The following is a 20,241-nucleotide window of genomic DNA, read 5'->3' on the forward strand; positions in this document are numbered from 1 at the left end:
GTGACTGGCTGACTGACATCTACTTTGCATAGTACTTTAGTTTCCCACAGGGTGGCAGCCGAGACCTTCTGATGTACCCTACCGCGTGCAACTCGATCAACCGGAGCCTCGGTGTCAGAGTCGGTTTTCCAATATTGGTGCATATTGCCCACTTTAGTAAGCGTCATTGCACATTTCCAACTTTTCCTTAATGTGTAATCACAATATCAGATATGTTACCTCTAAAGCTGTAACTTATTACCCAGCATTTGCAAACATGATTAGAATCGAATGCAATATATTTCTTTTCATTGTAACGATTACATGGAAATTTAAGTGTCATTCGATATTGCGACATAGGAAAAATCCCCTAACAGCACTACACAATCCACTAAACGCAAAGTATAAGATCTTATAAAACACTGTACCAACCACTAAAGGCACTGTAAGATCCATTAAGTTATTATTAAATATCATTACTTTGCAGTGTAAGCGCCAGCTCATAATAATAGTATGTACAATTTCATACAATTTGTAAGGAACATGTTGGACTTTTTAGCCTGTTGTGTGCATCATCTCCGATTAATACTTTTTCCACACTAATATGAAAATGTCAAAGGAAACAGCAGCAAAATGAATCAGTATTCAGTGATTAGTTAACGGATTTGGCACGAAGAAACCTCATCATCCAAGACTTCCACTTATTAAACCATGGTTTTTACAGTTTTGCATCAGGCCAATTTAAACAGTAGTAGTATCATGTTGTTGTAAGAAGAAACTCTGCAAAGAACGCGACATTTTTCTGTGTTTGCCCCTATGCACATTCAAATGTTTTCAGCTGGAAATGTTAAGAGTGTGGTTGCCATGTGATTAAGAGACATTTGTCGAAGCTGCAAGGCGAACTGTTGCCAGACAGGACCTTGCAGACTGAAGCAGCTCTGTAGGTTTATAATAGTCTTTCCCGGCTGTATTGTGTTTGGGTAGCAGCAGTGCGTCGCAGCCGGTGCGCGCGGCCTCTCTCTGATTGGCTGCGCCGCGGTGATGCGCCCCGCATCCTGCTCCTACAGCCAGGACCTGGAGGGGAGGAGAGCTGGAAGCGCGGAGGGGAAATCATCACAACACAGACGGGGAAATAGTCATTCTCACCGGTTTTATCATCTTGGTCGAGATGTTAACACTCAACATGTCTGCACAGACAGCAGGAGCTGCCACCTCGTGACCGCATCTTCAAACCGCACTGAAAGAACGCGCCGGTAGCCTGAGCCGGTTCAGTGGAAGTCTTACCTGGACACTCCGTGAACACCGAGCAGGTTAACCCAGAGGCCATGAGTGTGCCCGTCAACGACCCCGAGAGTATACTGAGTTACCAGGTAAAGTGTACTTTAAATGCTTTGCGCTTGGCGCGGTGCTTCAACCCTGCGATGAGGGGGACAAGGCACACTGTGCTCAGGCTCCAACAGCTGGAGCCTCTGGTTAGACATTCTGTGCGCTAAAAGAAACTAAAAGATGGATGGTGTCATCTTCAGAGAACAATTTTATGACAGGGACGCTTAAGGATAGATCTGCTTCTTGTACCAACATTATTAAATGTGCCTGTTTTTTTTTTGTTTTCTTTCTTTTATTGAGGGTGTGCTGTCTATCTGGACTCTTTGTAATTCCAGGATGTTGGGATGTGTTTCCTTCCCTGCAGGATGATGCTCCATTTGGGGGGTGTTGTTATTCCGAGACACTGACACGTGCAATAATTCCACAGAGCGTGCCACATTGCAGTGCAATGGGGAATTTGGGCTTTTCATTGCTTTCCTCCACGAATTCCTGATTTAATTTGTCCTGGAAATGTAATGGCCACAGTGTTGTGAGAGTGCAGCGGGTTATTGATCACATATCGACGCATGTTCACCCAGCCTCCATACCTCAGCGGTCACTAAAATCCCAAGTGCGCGTCCTGGATTCGCATGTGCGTGCACGTGTAGCGCATAACAAGATTAAGAGAGTTTGGATGATTTCTTTTTAGCGGGATCTTCATTAGATGTCGTGTTATTTTCCCATTTACCCTCAAATGACCTTGACGCCATTCTCACATGGTGTTAGAGCCGAGTGTCTCCCACCACACATCCTTGTCATTAGCTATTGCTGGGGGCGGGAAGGGGACAGTTTAAGTGCTCAAGTGTGGTTTAAAGCGGGGAAACTGGCTGAGCAATGCACTGATAATATGCTATAATTTACATTCACCCAGTTAATAAGTAGAAATAGTTGGGATCAGCAACACAAATAAATCAATGTCCATGTCAGCTTTTTGTTCAAGATGCAATGTGCATCTTTTCATGGCAAACAAGTCTATCATGGCTCTATGGACTTGATGCAGTCCACTCTCAAAGTCATGGCATCATTTTTATCTCACAACAACATCATGTCTTAGTGCAGGAGTTATGGAGAAAGGCCAGAGGTGAGTTCAGAGAGCCTCACTCTTCTTATGTCAGCCCATATCTTTGTTTGAAAGACTTTTTTCATTACATCCAATGTGTTTTGGTCGGTCACTTTGGACCAGGCCCCCATTAGAACCCACTGAAGTGGTTGTACAGAGATTTTGGTTTGGTGAATGAAAATGAAAGATCATTTGCTTGAGTAACCAGTCAGCCATAACATTATGACCACTGACATTTGAAGTGAGCAATATTGATTATCTCTTCATAGCAGTGATAAATAGGTTGGACACATTAAACTTGAAATAGACAATGTGTCCTCACAGGTAATGTGTCAGAAGCAGAACAAAGGTTCGAGCATAAATATTTGCATAAGCTTGACAAAAAACTATTTCTGATGGCAAGATGACTTTGTCAGTCCATCTCCAACGCTGCAGCTCGGTTCAGTATCTATCAGAAGTGGCTCAAGGAATTAAAGCAGTGGACTGGCGACAGGGTCACAGGTGACCAGGTCTAATTGGTGGTCCTGAACTGAAAGGTGTTGCGTCTTGGTGTCAGATATCGAAGCACACGTTAGGAGGCCCAGTGGAGTCCATTACTCAACAGATCAGACCTGGTTTGGCAGCAGAATGGGGACCGATGCAATACTAGGCAAGTAGTTGTTATGTTTTGTCTGATTGGTGTAGAATACTATGTGGCACATAAAATATTATGAGCCCGTATGAATAGTAAAAATGGTTTCATATAAAACAATCCAAATGTGAATGAAACAATTAATACGATGTAGCATGAATACAATATGTGGTCCCAGTAATCACACGCTTATGTAATGACTACATGAAATACTGTTATGATTATTTTGACGCTGACAGCCAATTTCTCACTTCCCACAAACACCTAAAAGTATTACTTTAAATTTGTAGATTTTGGTATGACAGCCAATAGAAAAGAATGCATATTGCATCTTAATATAGGGTGGTATTTACTTGAGTGATGTATTCAGTTGAAAGGAAAGAGTATATAATTAATAAAGGTACAACTACTCTTCTATTTGACTTTCAGATGCAGTGTTACCACTATGGCTATACAACAGGGAAAAATCAGAATGCATAAAAAAAGCATACATTTTGTTTTTATTTCTTGGACCCTCAAAGTTAAAAACAAAACAAAAAAACAAATATGTTCCTGTCCATCTGGGTTGGTAGTAATGAATTGCAAATACTGACATGTACACTTTATATTTACAACTTTTAAAATCACAAGTTGATACTGAATTCAGTCACAGTAATCAGCTATATCTATGCGCTTTAGGGTTCTTCTTTTAACAGGGGAAATAGCTTTTTTTTTCAACTAAAATTGCGTGCCATGACGCAATCCTTTTTTACCTTTTCATTCATAGAGTGTGCCATGAGTATTAAAAAAAACTACATTTAATTCAATACAATCCATTTCTGTTTGCTTTAGAATGACAACAAGGGATCAAAGGGCTGTGCACAAATAAAACTAAACTAATTCAATTAAAAACGTAGAAGCAAGTACAGAGAATACATTCAAATAAGCACTTCATACAGTGTTAATGGCCAAGGTGAAGTGGTGGGTTTTAAGAGTTAATATAAAAAGAGATAAAGAAGGTGTCAGATGTGCGTTGGCAAATTCTTACATTTGAGCTGTGAGCAATAAAAGCATGGTTCCCTTTGAGACTGAGTCTGGTTTTAGGCTCCATCAGAAGCAGTAGAGCTGATCGAAGGGGCAAGTCTGTAACAGTCCATAGGTAGGGTGGGGTAGGACCATGAAGGTATTCAAGAGCAAAAAAATGGATTATAGAATGGATCCTAAAATCAACAGGCAGCAAGTCGTATGAGGCTAAAACAGGTAAAAATTGCTCACGAGAGTTAACAGACACGCAACAGCATTTTGAACCAGCTGAAGATGAGTGATAGAGGACTTACAAAATATAAAGCAGTAATCCATCTGAATGGTGACAAAGATGTGGATGATGGTCTAAAAATTCCACTCCTAAAGATCTGGGTTGTTTTGGGCCAGTTGTCGGAAATGGGGTGGAAAAGGTTGATCTGACTATCAAGCTTAAGGTCCGTATCAAACCTGAAACTTCAGTTTGTAGGAGTCAGTCTTGTTTGAGAGGATTGTAAATCTGCGTATGTGCAAAGAAACAATGCTTTTCCTAACTATGGAGGCAAGGGGCAATAAATCATAGGGAGAACAGGGTAAGGCCTAAGACTGAGCCCTGTGGAATGTCACAAGAGAAGGAAGCAGTAGCTGGCACACAGAAACACACAAGGTTGTATCTGATGAAATACAATGTCTTGTTACTTTGTTTTGATTTTTTTTTATCAACTATACTGGTAATTGAGTACATTTTAGTCATTTCCACTACTGTAATCAGTAGTATGAAAATATATTATTTGCCTCAGTAAAATCAGCAAGCTCCTGACGACACCCAATGACAGATATGAGTGTTTAATTAATAGTTTAAAGAAGTTAGCCTTGAAGAATATCTAATGTTAAAAACATACATCTAAAAGCAACTGCATCAGTTAAAGGCCTGATATTATATCAATGTGATTTAAGGATCAGTCTTTATAATAATTTATTACTATCCATGTCATAAATCTGTCCCAATTTTAATTTCCTGAAATGCACGATTGTCGCATTTTCTTGTTTCAGTCTTCTACAGTGATATTTGGCATTTATCCCAATCTTCCATTTTAGTTAATACGGTGGCACAGAGTCCATTTGGTGAGAGTGATTGGTAGTAATTAGTCTGAGGCATGCCAGAGCTGGTGAAAAAGCACAACTGTAAATTTGTACAAGTTTTAGCCCACACAAACGATCAAATCCTTTGGAGGAGTCTTTTAACAGATGGTCAGAGGCCTTCCACATTAGTTCTCCAAAATTTCCTATAGCACGACTTAAAGTGGCAAAGGGGATCTGCAATGAGGTTCAAGTGAATCCTTGTTGGGGCTCTTGTACCTGTGGAGTCAGCATGTACTCCTGCTGCCAGTGTGAATTGCTGGCTCTCTTCACCAATCCTAAAAATGTTTGGTTTAATGGATTAGTCCAAATGAGCCACAGGTGTAAATGTGTGTTGGTGATATTGTCTTTATGTTAACCATTTCACAGAGTGTAATTTTCCTTACAGAAACAAAGTTGGCCGGGATAGGGTCCAGTCCCCTGTGACATTAGTATGGTTAAAGCACAACAACAGCAAAAAGTAATAATGATCAATATTTAGCTGGATGAGTCAACCGATGGTCTATTTGTGATACTTAAACTAACAATCTCTATTCAGTGATATCATTTGCAATGCAAATCCCCAAGACGTTTACCCACAAAGCAATCACAGGATGCAGTAATAAAACCTTTAAAGAACAAGAGCTGCAAAGCTGTAGACTTGTATGTGTGGCATTGAATTAGCCGTGTATGACTCATGCTGCCCGTGGGCTGAGGCAGTCAAAACAGCCGTCCCTCTCATCCTGTCTCTCCTAGCTCTCTCCCTTCCATTCTCACTTATTCACCTATTTTCTTTCATCCATTCATATGTACCCCTACTCTGAGTGAGAACTGTCGCATATATCTTTTCATATGACTGGTTAACAGTGCAAAGCTAGGAAGGGGGCAGCAGCGGCCCGAGGCAGTGCCACCAAGTGCCAATCCAAGCTCTCAGTAACAAAGCCCAGTCTGGAAGTGACAGCCTCAGTTGTCTAAGTCAGGATCTGTGTCCATGCTGTCAGTTCAGGGTGCTTCCAGAAGGGTCAACGTATGAGGAGGTGGTGAGATAGTGGTGATGTGGCAGATAAAAATAGGAGACTGTCGAAGAACATCAGCAGGAGATTTGTGGAGTGTTTTGTTAGAACAGAGGTTGGCACTTCTGGTCCTGAGAGGCCAGAGTCCTGCATGTTGTTGAAAGTTCCAATCATCCATCGTCTAAACTGCTTTATGCATGTTTTAGTAGTACCTGCAAAAATCCCACACATTGAGAGGACATGCAAACTCCACATGGAAAGGCCTCCGCAAAAGGCTAGAGCGCCAACTACTACAACACCAGGCTTGATATTCCTGCTCCAACACATTTGAATTTAATGAATATGTTATCATGAATCTCTGCTGAAAGCCTAACATTGATCGTAGCATCAAAATCCAGTATGTTGGAGCAGGGACACATTGAAAGCATGCAGGACAGTGGCCCCACAGTGCTTGGAGGCCCCTCTCAGTTAGGGGTTGGGAGGCAATAGTGATGAAAGACAGAGCTGTTAAAAGACCTGAATGCTTCCATCTTGCTGCAGAATCACGGATGGACCATTAGAAGTATATCGTTCAGTGTCTTGCAAGCCTCTTATCTTTACTGCTGATATCCATCTTTCCTTGTCAGATTGTGTTCACAACAATATGTGCTCATGCAAGTATTGTGCGTATCCCTGCGCTGTCTTACTGCCTCTGTGGATCCCAGGCCATCAGAGAGCTGATGGTACTCATGGTTCCCTCAGTGCCCTGGTGAACAGAGAGGACATGTTAATGCATCAAATTGATCACCCTTCTCAGTCAGGAGAGAGCATGCAAATCATTGCTGCTCTACTTGTTCAGGATGACAACAATTTCAATGATTTCACTTTGGCAATACCTCTCGAGTTTGCCTAAAATATATTTTTCCCCACTGAAAGATTTAAAAAAAGAAAATTGCCGTAGTTATGAAACAGCTCTAAAATCACACTGACACCGTGTATGGAAATCATGAACCCAACAAATAAAAAAGGAGAAAAATAAGACAAAGTGTGAGAGTGAGTACCAAATCATTTTCTTTGTCGAATATTGGAGGTCAAAGATTTTGATTATAGTTACATATCAAAATCCACATTTTTCTTTGTGAAAATGTCTTTAGTGTAAGATGTATCTACAAATGATTTTCAGAATTAAAAGGGGAGTTTGTCAGCATCTTAAGTAGGACACAGTGCGTCTGTACTGGGAATCTGGGAATCTGTCATCTTTTTTGGGACCAGAAAGAGCGTGGTGTAATTCTTCAGCTATCAAGCCTTTGCGAGAGATAACGGTGTTTCTATTTTGGGGATTTGACAAGCTGAGACACTTGACTTATTGTGAAACTGTGTCAGATGAGGCTGAGAAACTTACAAAAGCTCTGAATTAAATGATGAGTTTGCATTACAGAATATGAGTCCTCATCAGTCGCTTGCCGAAGTGGAAATGTTGCTTTTACTGACAGAAACAGTTCATTTAAAGAAAAAGATTTCGGATGTCTTAATATTGTGTGGACAGTGCAAAGCACTGTGTGGTTCAGTCTGATGACTGAGTCTCTCATCAAGGTCAGATGACGTTACACCAATTAGTTGGAGGTCAAATGATGGACGCATGATATTTTGGTCTGTTGGAGTGAATCAGTCAACTAGAAGTGCTCCAATTCATCAAACAGGATATAACTTTCATATCTGCTCGATGTAGAGGTCAAACAATAGATGACAATGAGAAGGAGCAGAGATAAACCATGCAGACAGCAGCAAGCAGCTGATAAATTAATCTTAATCTATGGACTGGGAATAAATCTTTGACAGTGTGGAGGCAGGATGATGTCTTCTGATGGTAAAAGTACAACCAAACTGTGAGTAAGACAGTGAGAGACATCAGGTCCACAACTGTTTGACAAAAGTAATGGACTCACAGTAACTTTCAGTCGCTGCATCATTGTTTCATAATAGTAATCAGTTACTTGTGTGTAGCTGTGTTGTATTCACATATTAGTTTATGTAGCCTTGTTCATAATACTTGTAAAATGCAAGAATCTGAAATATCACTTATTTAATCATTTGTTTTGAATATATGGCTTTAAAAGGTCAGTGGTGACATACCTCCAATAATGGGAAGCTCATTCAGTGCAACAATAAATTTGAAAAGTTACTGAGAACCAAAATGTGTAGCACAAGATTTTGTCATTGTGTGTTTGTCCAGTGCAGTCCAGTATTGTTCTGGGACAATGCAGAAGAATATTCGTCATGAGAATACTATCAGTCAAGTAGATAATCACTCCATGTTCTGATTGCAGTCTGTTAAAGATTAATTAACTTGAGTTAAGATATACTTTAATAGTTCTCAGTCTAACATGGAGTGATAAGCAGAGCTTATTTGCATATTTAGGGATTTAAACCGAGCTTAAACCAAAAGTAGAGTTTTGTGTTTGTACTCCTAAGTTCTCACCCTCTCACTCTTTGAATTCACATGATTTTATCACCTGATGTCACACTGTTATATGACCGCAGATTTTGCCATAAAGCAGCTCTAGTGAGAGTTTACCACAGTTGGTTGCCAGTAAAATGCTTGTTAAAGGACAGTACTTCAAGGAGAGGCAGCCATTTTGGATCAAGTGGTGGGCCGCTCGCTACTGTGGTACTGTGGCATTAAACTGTGTGGAAAATGATTTACTCAAAAGCCCATCTAGGTAGTGTGACTGTTACTGAGCTGGAATGAAGAAAGAAGGACGGTTGCCAGGAGATAGAAACAGGCGCCAACTCAGAAATGTAATGCCACGTCAGTGGAAAATTACGCACACGTGCGTGCTTGGAGGGTCACAGATGTGCTCAAGCTCAGGAAGCAAACTGAACGTGGAAGTGCCATGTGAGCTCTCAATTAGCTGAAGCACTTCACATGACTTAAGGGAGGTGAGATGTGAATGACAGGGAACCATTAACGTTATAGAAAAACACATACCTGCATGAAATTGTCATTAAGAAGGCGCTACTAGTGAACTGTGACTGGGACGACTGTGAGCTGTGAGTCACTGTGTGTTGTCAGGACACGGACTCAGTTGACAGACCATCGTAATTGTAGAGTGGATCCACAGCAGCGTAATCTGATCTCACTCAAGATCGTCAGAAAGAAGATTGTAGTTCCTTTATCTTGTGTCCCCTGAAATCACTTATTTTGTAAGTGCTATCGAAAAAGCTGTGTGTGTGTGTGTGTGTGTGTGTGTGTGTGTGTGTCTGTATTCAAGACCATTTTCTTCATATTTACACTAAAGCACCAAGCAGTAGTTTATCTTTCGTTTGCTTCATTAATTAAAGTTTCTCTCTCTCTCTCTCTCCCTCTCTCTCTCTCTCTCTCTCTCTCTCTCTCTCTCTCTCTCCCCCTTCGTGTGGGTGTGTGTGTGTGTGTGTGTAGAACAAATTGATTCAAACTAATTGATCTGATCTGATAGACTACCATCCTTTCTAGGACAAAGAGCTTTTAAATGTGCTTTCTCTCGTCCATTATCTCTTGTTGCATGTCTATATGTTTAGTGAAGCCCATATTCTAATGGAAGTGGCTGCATCGCTGCCTCCAGCCCAAGCTCAAAACCCACTCACTGCACACATGCCCTAATTCAGCAGCACAGCTGCAGTGACTGATAACACTTGGTGTGTGACACACTATCAGTGTGCAAGAAGATTCAGCCAAAAGAGGCATGAACACATTTCGTTGTCTTTTTTTTTCTGAGGTCTGTAACGGTGAATTATAGGTTTGATTGGTGATACCACATTGCTCCTAGTGTGTGTGTGTGTGTGTGTGTGTGTGTGTGTGTGTGTGTGTGTGTGTGTGTGTGTGTGTGTGTGTGTGTGTGTGTGTGTGTGTGTGTGTGTGTGTGTGTGTGTGTGTGTGTGTGTGTGTGTGTCCTGTGATAGACTGGTGACCTGTCCGCAGTGCACCCTTCCTTCCCCATGATTAACTGGGATTCACTTCAGCATCCCGTCACCCTGAATGTGATCAAGTGGTTTAGAAGATGAATGGACATTTACATCAGGGGTCTGCTATATTTGGATTCAAAAGAACCATTTCTTCTCTTCAACACCAAGTCAAATTTGTCTGGAGTTATAAAATATATTTGTTCTTAAGAATCAAGATAGCCCATTTTATAGTGATGTTTTTGTACTATCAGCATGTTGCGTCTCATGGCAGGCATAGGCCTTCTTTAACATGAACTACTCTATTTGAATCCAGACAAACAATCAAGTACAATGTTGACAAATGATAAAATCTCTGTTTATTGAACCCTCAGACTGTTTGCTATGCAACACAATTAAGATAAGAGCTGCTGGTTGCAGACTCCTGATTTAGGTTTTATGAATTTTTCTTTTTCATCCTGACTGTATCATTTATAAAGGCTTCCTGGTTCTTAAAAAACAAAACAAAAGCAGCTGTTTTCTGTGGTTTTACCAAACATTGCTTTCACTGGATTGAAAGGCCTTTGGTCTATTTCACAAGCAGATTTTGCACTCTAGTAAATGTCATGTGCTCTAGGAATAATTTCTGTTATCCATTCATGTATCCATCTTCTATACCTATTTCATTCAGAGCATCTCAGAGCATGGCAGAGTATTTATGTGACATGAAATTAAAAAAAAAAACTATCAGAGACCTTTGTTTTTATAACTATTCCTTTATGTCCTGCATGAACATGATTATTATGGCACGAATCACATTCAGTGTTTGGTCTGAGCATGCCTCCCTAATTAAGTAGCCTCACTTTTAAAAGGACTGTATTGTCATGGGATAATGAAGTGTGCAGTCATGGAAAGGGAAATAAATCCCTTAGCGCTGACATGGTAGAGAGGTTGTGAAAGGAGGCAAGAAGGCAGTGCCACCCGCACTGGTGAATTAAGTGGATGTCTTGGGATCTCAAAGATGTTATCGACGACTGTGTAAATAATAGTCATGTCGTTTTGGATCGAAAAATTGACCCTTATCAGGTAAGGCATTTGGTTTTCTTACTACAACATTAACCATTAGTTTTTTCTCATAAACATCTTGTGCAAATAGTGTTCAGTTGATGAGTTTTCGCAGCCACGGGACTCTAAAGGGATTAAACAAAAGACTTAAGCGTGAGTGGAAGTATAAATTTAAACTGAAGTAGAGGTGAACACACACACACACACACACACACACACACACACACACACACACACACACACACACACACACACACACACACACACACACACACACACACACACACACACAGAGGCATTGTTCCCATTTATCAGAACTGCCAGCAGAAATCAGTGACATTTTAACAGTGGGGTTTTATATTTCGTCAATAAACTGTGCACAGTGTTTTATCAGCCAAACCCTCAGAGAAGTAAGAAGAATCACTGCCCGCTCTTTGCTCAAAACACTCATCTTAGTAATACACACAGGGATTTGCGTTGGTTCCTGCTGTGCAGACGCATTTTTTTGTCCCGGAAAGCTTTAATCAACAGCTTATCACTCTGATTATCAGGGAATACAGTTATTTATCACTTTAACTTGAGGATGAGGATGTGTACCTGTTGGCGCTATTGTAAAATAATATTAGTGTATTGAATTACATGGCTTTTAATTTTACATTTGTAAACCTCACGTGTAGGTTATTAGAAGAAAATACAATATTTGTTTAATTATTGCATTCTTTCTAGTACCCTTCATTTAAACCATTCTGGGGGAAAAAACTAAAATGGCCATGGTAACCGTGGACATGGGTGGTGCAAGACAAAGACAACTGGTGATGGTTAAAATCATAATGGGATTATTTCAGTGACTGGAGCTGGGAAGCTTGTCTTCTATTGATTCAGCGGTGACTTCTGCATCTTATCAAGAGCTTGAAGTTAATATGAGGCAGTCAGTTTATAAGTTCAAGTTGACCTTGAGATGACCTTGTCAAAGCAAAGATCTGAATCACCTTGAAATGATGTGAGAGAATTTGAACAAGGATAAAAAGCACAAAAATAATCATAGAAAACTATGAGAAGTTATTTCTGATAAATGGGTCAGAGCCCAGTTACTTCAGTTTATTCAAAAACGTGTTACTTACTGTGTCACATGACTGTTAAGCATGGTATTTTAAGAATAGAAATAAATAATAAAGAAGGACTGTGCACCACTATTACAAACTCTTCTCTTTCCAAAAGGCACTTCAGGAGACATATTGCAATTATCTTTGTCACTATGATTGTCGTGCAGTAGCATGACTACAGTGTCAGTTTTGTTCACAGGTTGCTTGATGTAGGACTGTCTAATCACATTAAAAGACAGCATTATGGAGCCTGTAGATCTTCAGCTTTGGTGCTTCAGTTTTACCATAGAAACTCTAATTTATTGGCATTGTTTCCACATGAATCCTTTCATGAACACCCAATCCCAATAACTCATTTCTTGGTGATTAATGGCACGCAGTATCATTGCTAATTAGATGCATCATTTTCCGTCAAACTAAAGCACCACAGGAAATGTGTTCTTATCCATTCTCTGATCAGTTAAATTAAAGCTAAATTACGACATTATCGCTTTGTGTTTCACTGCAGAAAAATCTGCCTCTTCTGCAGAATCTCTCTGTTCCCCCGCCTTTGTCTTCATAGATATTAAATTTCTACACTGATATCCACAAAAAAAACCTTTTAAGATTTGGTGTCAGTTTCACTAAAAGGTGAATATATCATGTTTATTCTATTGTTTTGGCCATTCTACTTCCACCCCCTAACACACTCATAGAAACACATTCGTAAGGATCATGTGGCCTTATAGAGTGGGTGGAAGTAGCTGTTATTTGGAAAACTGCTTCAACCAGTGTGCTTGTGACCATCTGCAGTTAAAGGTTAGTTAAAGACTATACATAACTGTATCTTGCTGCTCGCAGGCGTTTATAGCATCCTCGGGTATTTATAGATTTTAGCATTCGACTTTACTGGCAAGAGCTCCAGTCAGCTTAAATTTATTATGCTCTCATATTAAAGCTGATTCATTCCTTGGTTGCAGTGGTACACACTCATTCCCTTTAACACTATGCGGGAGGCAACAGAAACCATAAATCAAAGATTTGCTGTTAGCATGAGCTGATGCAGAGAGTTGAAGAGACATCCTGTGAACGCAGGCTGTGTAGCAACGTGGTAACTCAGGAGCCAGTGTAGAGGCTCCTGCAGCACTCTGCCCTCATTATCGTAGGACACACTCAAGCAGAGTCTGACAGGAGATAACAACCACCACCGCAGGTGAGAAGGCAACCTTGTCTCTGTGATACTGGAAGCAGCTATAGAAACATCCCGTCTGACAGTGTTACAGACGGATTGATGGATATGACTCTGCTAATTTGATTTGATTTCACTGCGGATCATTAAGCATAACACATCCTCCAACTGAGTCATCGTCTATTTGGGTCTGGTATGTGTGTGCGTGCGTGCGCGTGCGTGCGCGTGCGTGCGTGTGCGTGCGTGTGCGTGCTTGCGTGTCGCGTCCGTGTGTCTGTCAATAGCAGACAGTCCTAGAATAGCCTGTCTGGAATTTGATGCTTATCATCTAAAATGTTTTATCAGCTCTGTTGCAATTTCAGTAGTTACTTCTGGACAGGACACTGTTGGATAATAATGAACTTTTTAGTTTTTCTCTCTTTTTATCAGAACGTGGTAAACCTGTCCACAGGATCTGATGGAGATGACGGATGTGTATTATCTATAACAATCAATAATACCAATGACGTTCTTGCATTTGTTGTCTGTGTCATTTATCCATCAGAGGTCAGATGAGGAGGTGGTGGTAGACCAGGGAGGAACCAGCTCAGTACTGAACATCCACTATGAGAAAGAGGAACTTGAAGGTAAGTAAACTGTGCAGCAGGGAGCAGAAGTGGCCGCAATGACTAATTCAAGGGTCATTCAACAAGAATCAGCGTGTGCCACAGGTTATCAATTTCTTTCAGGAAGACTGAATCATTTTCACGATATTGTAACCAGTGTTATCTTGCATAGTCTGCACTGTTTCCATCTTTGGACATCATCTCCATTTGTCATGGCAAAATGACTGAAGAATGAAATCCTGTGTGAGTGTTTAACAGGAACCACTACATATATGAAAGAAATAACTCAGACACACAGGAGGATACAATACGAAAAGTAACCTAAAATAAAAGCTCAATGTTAGGAGAACCAGGCAGTCCACTGCCATCACATACACCAGCAAAAGGGAAAAGCTGGAAGCATCCTTTTTTTGAGGAGAACGTAGAGGCTGAAAGGGTGTGCAACACATTTTCACCTGGTCTACTCAACATGGCAGGAAAAGCAAACAACATTTTGTGTGATTATAACAGACATGCTGCCCCTGCCTGTCTCCTTTGAGACCCAGGAGATCATTTCTAAAAAATTATTGTGCAAGAATGAAGGTCAATTATCCACATTTGAGCCAAATTTCAGTTGCCAGTGTTCCTGAAGTATTGTACGACTAAATATATTTTGACATGGAGACACTTCATGTTTCACTATTACACTCTTATGATTAGTAGAACCAGCAGTTTGGTTATAATCAGAACTGTTGTGATCGGTCATCTCAACAGTTTCAACAAGACTTTTATTACATTTACACTCTCATGAAACACGAGTGAAAATCCACATTGGACATTTTCTTAACCTTAATAGCTAATTCAACTTCACTGTTCTTCCAATCTGACATTAAACAGGTTCACCCCACATCTCCAGAAGTCTTGCAACAGTCTGGCTTCCGATTCAAATAAATGCCTTTGTGTGAGGTCTTTTTCCTGGCTGAATAAGTCGGCTTCTTAATGTATGATTGTAGTCTTTGATTTTAATTCTGTGAAAACAAATCAAACATTATATATATTTGGCAGACCAGAGATTTTCTCACCTTTTATTTATAGTAACTGCATTTGTTTGAGATGCGCGGTTCCTCTGCTTCAAATGCATCCAGGCATCTCTCGCAAGTCTTCACCTTCAGCTTGTCAAATACTCAAAAATGTGCTTGTTGAAAAGCATGTTATTTAGTTTTCCACCTTCCACCCCAGATGTTCTGGCCTCGCTGAGCCTGTAGCACGTTGGTTCAGAGCACTGCCAGTGTGTCATTTATACGAGATAATCCAATCAGCCATGACATGACCCTCACCTGACTCACAATATGTTGTGTATGTTTCTCTTTTCTGCCTCATATGCAACAAACTGTGATGCATTGTGTATTCGGACAACTTTCAATCAGAGCCAGCATAAACTTTCAGAGGAATTGGAGCTGCAGTCGCTTGTCTGTTGTTGTCTCTTTCACACAATGGTTCACTGCTTTTTATTTTTGGTTCACTTTTAATAGACGATGAACGCTGCAGACCAGGAACAGCCCACAAGAGCCACAGTGTTGGAGATGCTTCGATGCATCTGTCTCGACATCGCCATTGGTTCCTTCCCAAATATTTCCACTCGTCCATCTTTCTCCAATTTTATAGACAAGCTGTTGTCTGAACACTGAGAAATGTATCTCACCCAATAACAGTTGTCATATTAAAGATATGCCTTGTGATTTTCTGTTCAATTGTCAGTGAGTGTAATGTTATAGCTGATTGGTATATTTGATGAAACCAGATAATGTGATAATGTACCATGAGCTAAAGAAGAAATCTTTCTGAATGTTTTTGTATTGTTTAGTTCCTAATGATTTCTGTGTAGATTGTTTACACTCCAGGTTCAGTTGAAGGCAGTGGGCTGCTGTGTTGATTAAATTAGATGATCATTAGTGTGGGTTTGTATGTATCGCTGGGCTCATAACTGCTGGAGTGGATGATAATGATAATGAGTCATTCAGAGATACAAAGATAATAATAGAAACATCTGAAAAATGAATTGACATTGTTTTCATTGTATTTCTAGCTTACCTTATTTTAATTATCTTTAATCTCAGAAGCCTCTGCTTTGATATACAGACATTTAACCTTGATCAGATGGTTTACAGATGTTAGTAGTTGAGAAAAATGTGTATCAGTCTAAGCATTGTTCTCATGTTGTCCCTGTGGAGCCTCAGACCAACACTTAAACCTCAGTTTAATGGCTTTCACTCACTGTCCCTTTAATCCTGTGAACTCAAGAGACCACAGTGGTGTTTTCATTGGCTGTCTTTCTTCTGTAAGTTTTCTCTTCCAGTGTTTAACGATGCTTCCTTCAGCTCAGTCATATGATCACTTTACTAAGGCTGAACATCACAAAAAAATGAAACCACAGTATGGCTTACATTTCCTGTTACTGTGCCATGTGCGAGTGCTTTCATCATTTCAAGTCTCAATTGTTAAAATTATAGATGAGCATCACAACCTACAAACACAGGTAATATGTACCCACTGCGGTCTCAGTATATTAAAGCTGACAGGGGATGATTGACTCAAAATTATTTTTAGCATTCCTAATTTATAGGACACATTTGACCAAAAACTGAGGAGCTGACCTGAAAACGTTTCAAGAGTCTTTCCACAAAATATAGGCATGACGTTCAACTTGTAAACATCATCAGATAAATTCAAAGAGGTATCAAACATAGCTTCCTTTACAATGATGGCAAAATATAGCTCAGAAAGGATGGAGACAAAAGTAGATAGATTTTTTTTATACAGCACTTTTCCACCATGAAAGCAGTCCACAAAGCTTCCTGACTTCAGTACCCCACACTGTGTTTTTTTTAATTTATTTTTAAGCATTTGAATATTAAAACATTGCATAATGCACATTTGAATGACTCTTGACCCTGAACAAGAGGATGGATGCTTGGAGGAATGTGTTCAAAACTGTATCAGTAAAAATCCTCTTTATCATATATGTCTTTCAGGCCACAGGACCTTGTTTGTGGGGGTCCGGATGCCGAGGCAGAGTCACCGTCACCACAAAACCCATGGTTCCCGCCACCGCAAGAGAGACAAGAGGGCAGGAAGCATCGCAGCACAACAAAGCGAGGAATCTGATACGACCACCTCCACTCATGGTAGCACGTACCCCAAAACTGTTTGATGCCAGAGAGTTTTTCATCCCAAATACAATATCACTTCCTTTCTTTGATCTGATACACTTGCTCATCAATTAACAAAGAGCACTGAGACTTGCAGGCATACTTGTGCTCTCAGTTGGCAGAGAGGAGGTAGTAGTGGTGGTTAAACAAAGCCCATCAATACTGTCAGCACTTCACACATGCCCTTTGAGCCCTCTGGGCTGAAATTGACAAGCCACTAATTAGCTAACAAAGAACAGAAACTAATCGTCGTGTTGCATGTGTATGTAGATTAGTTTAAAAGAGTGGGGAGTCATTTAAAAGCTATGTAATCAAAGTAGGAAGTGCAGCCTGTGATTCGAGAAGTGCTTTGAGAGGGACGTGGTTCAGATGTGTTTCCTCGCTCACGTTCTCTCACTCTTTCAGACACACCGTCCCAGAGGGTCCAGTTCATCCTGGGAACAGAGGAGGATGCTGAACATGTGGCCCACGAGTTGTTCACTGAGCTGGATGAGATCTGTGTGAAGGATGGCAAGGATGCTGAGTGGAAGGAAACAGCCAGGTCAGGCTCTCCGCTGGGAGTTGCTGGATGCAGTGCTTGGCAGTAAAGCTTCTGTCTGACAGCTCGGCACTGCTCCAGTTGTTCTGTTACCAAGAGAGAAATGTACAAATAGTATCTACATTTCAAGCTTAGTGGATGTATTCTTGCTCTGTTCACTCAGACAGAAAGCTCAAATCACAAAAATACCGTTGCGCTTTCATTCATGATGCACAGATACTTGATCTCAATTCGTTTTATTTATAGGTCCTTTTTTTTTTATTATTGGTGTTTATCTCTGAAGCCTCTGCTTTGATATTCACATAAAATGTATGTGAGATGAGGAAACATACATACATATTTAAGTGAGGGATTAGGAAACACAACATACAATACCTAAGAGGTGTTTGTATGTTGTGGTACATTGACATAAGAAATACAGGGAAATACATTTCTAACAAACGACTTCCAGGTTTATTGATGTTGCCTTTCCCAAAACATTTGAAACATGATTTTCTCAAGTTAAATCAATGTTATCATTTAAAAAAACAAAAAAGAATTCCCTGAAGTTACTGAAGCTGTCTATGAAACTTTACACTGTACTTTTATAATTGCTCTCTGATGCTTTACCTTCATCTGACTTTAGATGGGGCCTAATCTTCCTTGCCTTTTCTTATAGGTGGCTAAAGTTTGAGGAGGACGTAGAGGATGGCGGTGAAAGGTGGAGCAAGCCTTATGTGGCCACACTTTCCCTCCACAGCTTGTTCGAGCTCCGCAGTTGCATAATCAATGGCAGTGTGCTGCTTGACATGCATGCTGACTGCATCGAGGAGATTGCAGGTGAGGCCTCCTAGCAAGGGATATGTAGTATAATCTCAAACCCAGAGAGCTATTTACCATGCTTATCAGCTTATGTGATTGATGTAAGGGGCAGATGTCACTTGGATGTATAATTTTACATATGAATGAATGAATGAATGAATGAATGAATGAATGAATGAATGAATATTCCCATCCTCCTTTCTTTTGCTGTCCAACACTTTTTGCCACTTGAGTCACTATTGCATTCAGTGCATCAAAGCAGGCCTTATATCTTGGCCAGATTGCTTCTTAATGTCCATTACAAATCAATTTATCCTCCTCAGAGAGGAAACGCACAAGCAGCTCAGAGCAAAGAGAAACATCACAGGCGCTCGTCACACTGACTGACATTGAAGCTCTCAGTAATAGAAAGACTCTCCGATCATATAACATTCTAATGGTGTCGTTGCAAAACTGGCAAATAGCAGGTTTCTACCAGAATTGTCTTTTATATTTATCAGTCTCTGTGACAAAACTGAAAATGGATATTCTATTCACTGTGATGAAATCCAATTTAAAACAATAAATATGATTTTCCGGCAGATATACAATCCAGAGACAATGAACCAATGTACCTGCAATTTTGATGCAAGTGGTGACTCAATGCAAATTGTTCACATCACCTGAGTGTCCTCAGGATTCACTGATACGATTATACTTGTGCAAACACACATAACTTATATACTGTGGTCCTCGTTCAATGAATTATTTTTAGATTGTGTATTGGGTTTTACATTCCTGATCGTTTACGCACACACACTTATTCATTTATTCATTCGCACATACAGTGGCTTGCAATAGTATTCGTAGCCCTTTAACTTTTCAACATTTAGTCACATTTAAACAATAAATGCCTTTTATTATGTGATAGATCAAGACATTGCGCTGCATAATGGGAAGTGGAAGGAAAATGATTGAAGGTTTTCAACATTTTTCTACATATGAAAAAACTGAACAGTGTGGCGTGCAAAAGTATTGGAACCGCCTGAGTGAAAACACTGTAGAACTACTTTTAGTGGCAATCACAGCCGCAGTTCTTTTGGGGTCGGTCTTTACCAGTTCTGCACATCTAGAGAATGACATTTTTGCCCATGCTTTGCAAAATAGCTCAAGCTCAGTGAGAGTGGATGGAGAGCGTCTGTGAACAGCGATTTTCAAGTCATGCCAGAGATTTTCAATTGGATAAAGGTCTGGACGTTGACTTGTCCATTCTAACACATGAATATGTTTTGATAAAAATCATTCCATTGTAGCTTTGACTCTATGTTTGGTCTCAAGTCTTTTGCAGACTCTAACATTTTTCCTCCAAGATTTATGACTTCATCCATCCCCCCCCCCCCCCCCATCTGCTCCTATGACAAAAAATCCCATAAAATATAAAAATGTGACAAAATGTGGAAAAGCTCTAGGTTTATAAATACTTTCACACGCCACTGTAGATGTATTGAAATGTGCTTTAAAGCTCTCAATCACTCAAGCTTTGTCTCAGTCAGTAGGGCAGATTTACAGTATAAAAAACCTGCAGTTAATCAGTCATTCTGTCACTTGTCACTTATCTATAACTCTTGCCAGCAGCACCTGGACTCCATTCATACATTTATTCATTATTTGACTTAGTCATCATTAAACTTGATCTTGTGTCATCTGGAAATGGTTTCCAAATTAAAATTA

General features: G+C 40.1%; 1 protein-coding gene across 1 annotated transcript in view; it reads left to right on the plus strand.

Moving 5' to 3' along the window:
- Nucleotides 1-1,048: 1,048 nt before the first annotated feature.
- slc4a8 (solute carrier family 4 member 8) overlaps nucleotides 1,049-20,241 on the plus strand; it is a gene marked incomplete at its 3' end in the record, with an annotated part of 28,003 nt that continues 8,810 nt past the window's right edge. The window contains exons 1-5 of the mRNA XM_080461121.1: nucleotides 1,049-1,349; nucleotides 13,944-14,025; nucleotides 17,016-17,168; nucleotides 17,598-17,733; nucleotides 18,389-18,549. Of these exons, the coding sequence (XP_080317247.1) occupies nucleotides 1,305-1,349; nucleotides 13,944-14,025; nucleotides 17,016-17,168; nucleotides 17,598-17,733; nucleotides 18,389-18,549 (577 nt within the window). The 5' untranslated portion in view covers nucleotides 1,049-1,304. The remainder of the gene's footprint in view (nucleotides 1,350-13,943; nucleotides 14,026-17,015; nucleotides 17,169-17,597; nucleotides 17,734-18,388; nucleotides 18,550-20,241) is intronic.

This window comes from Lipophrys pholis, assembly GCF_963383615.2.
Source record: "Lipophrys pholis genome assembly, chromosome: 4".
NCBI classification, from domain to species: Eukaryota; Metazoa; Chordata; class Actinopteri; order Blenniiformes; family Blenniidae; genus Lipophrys; species Lipophrys pholis.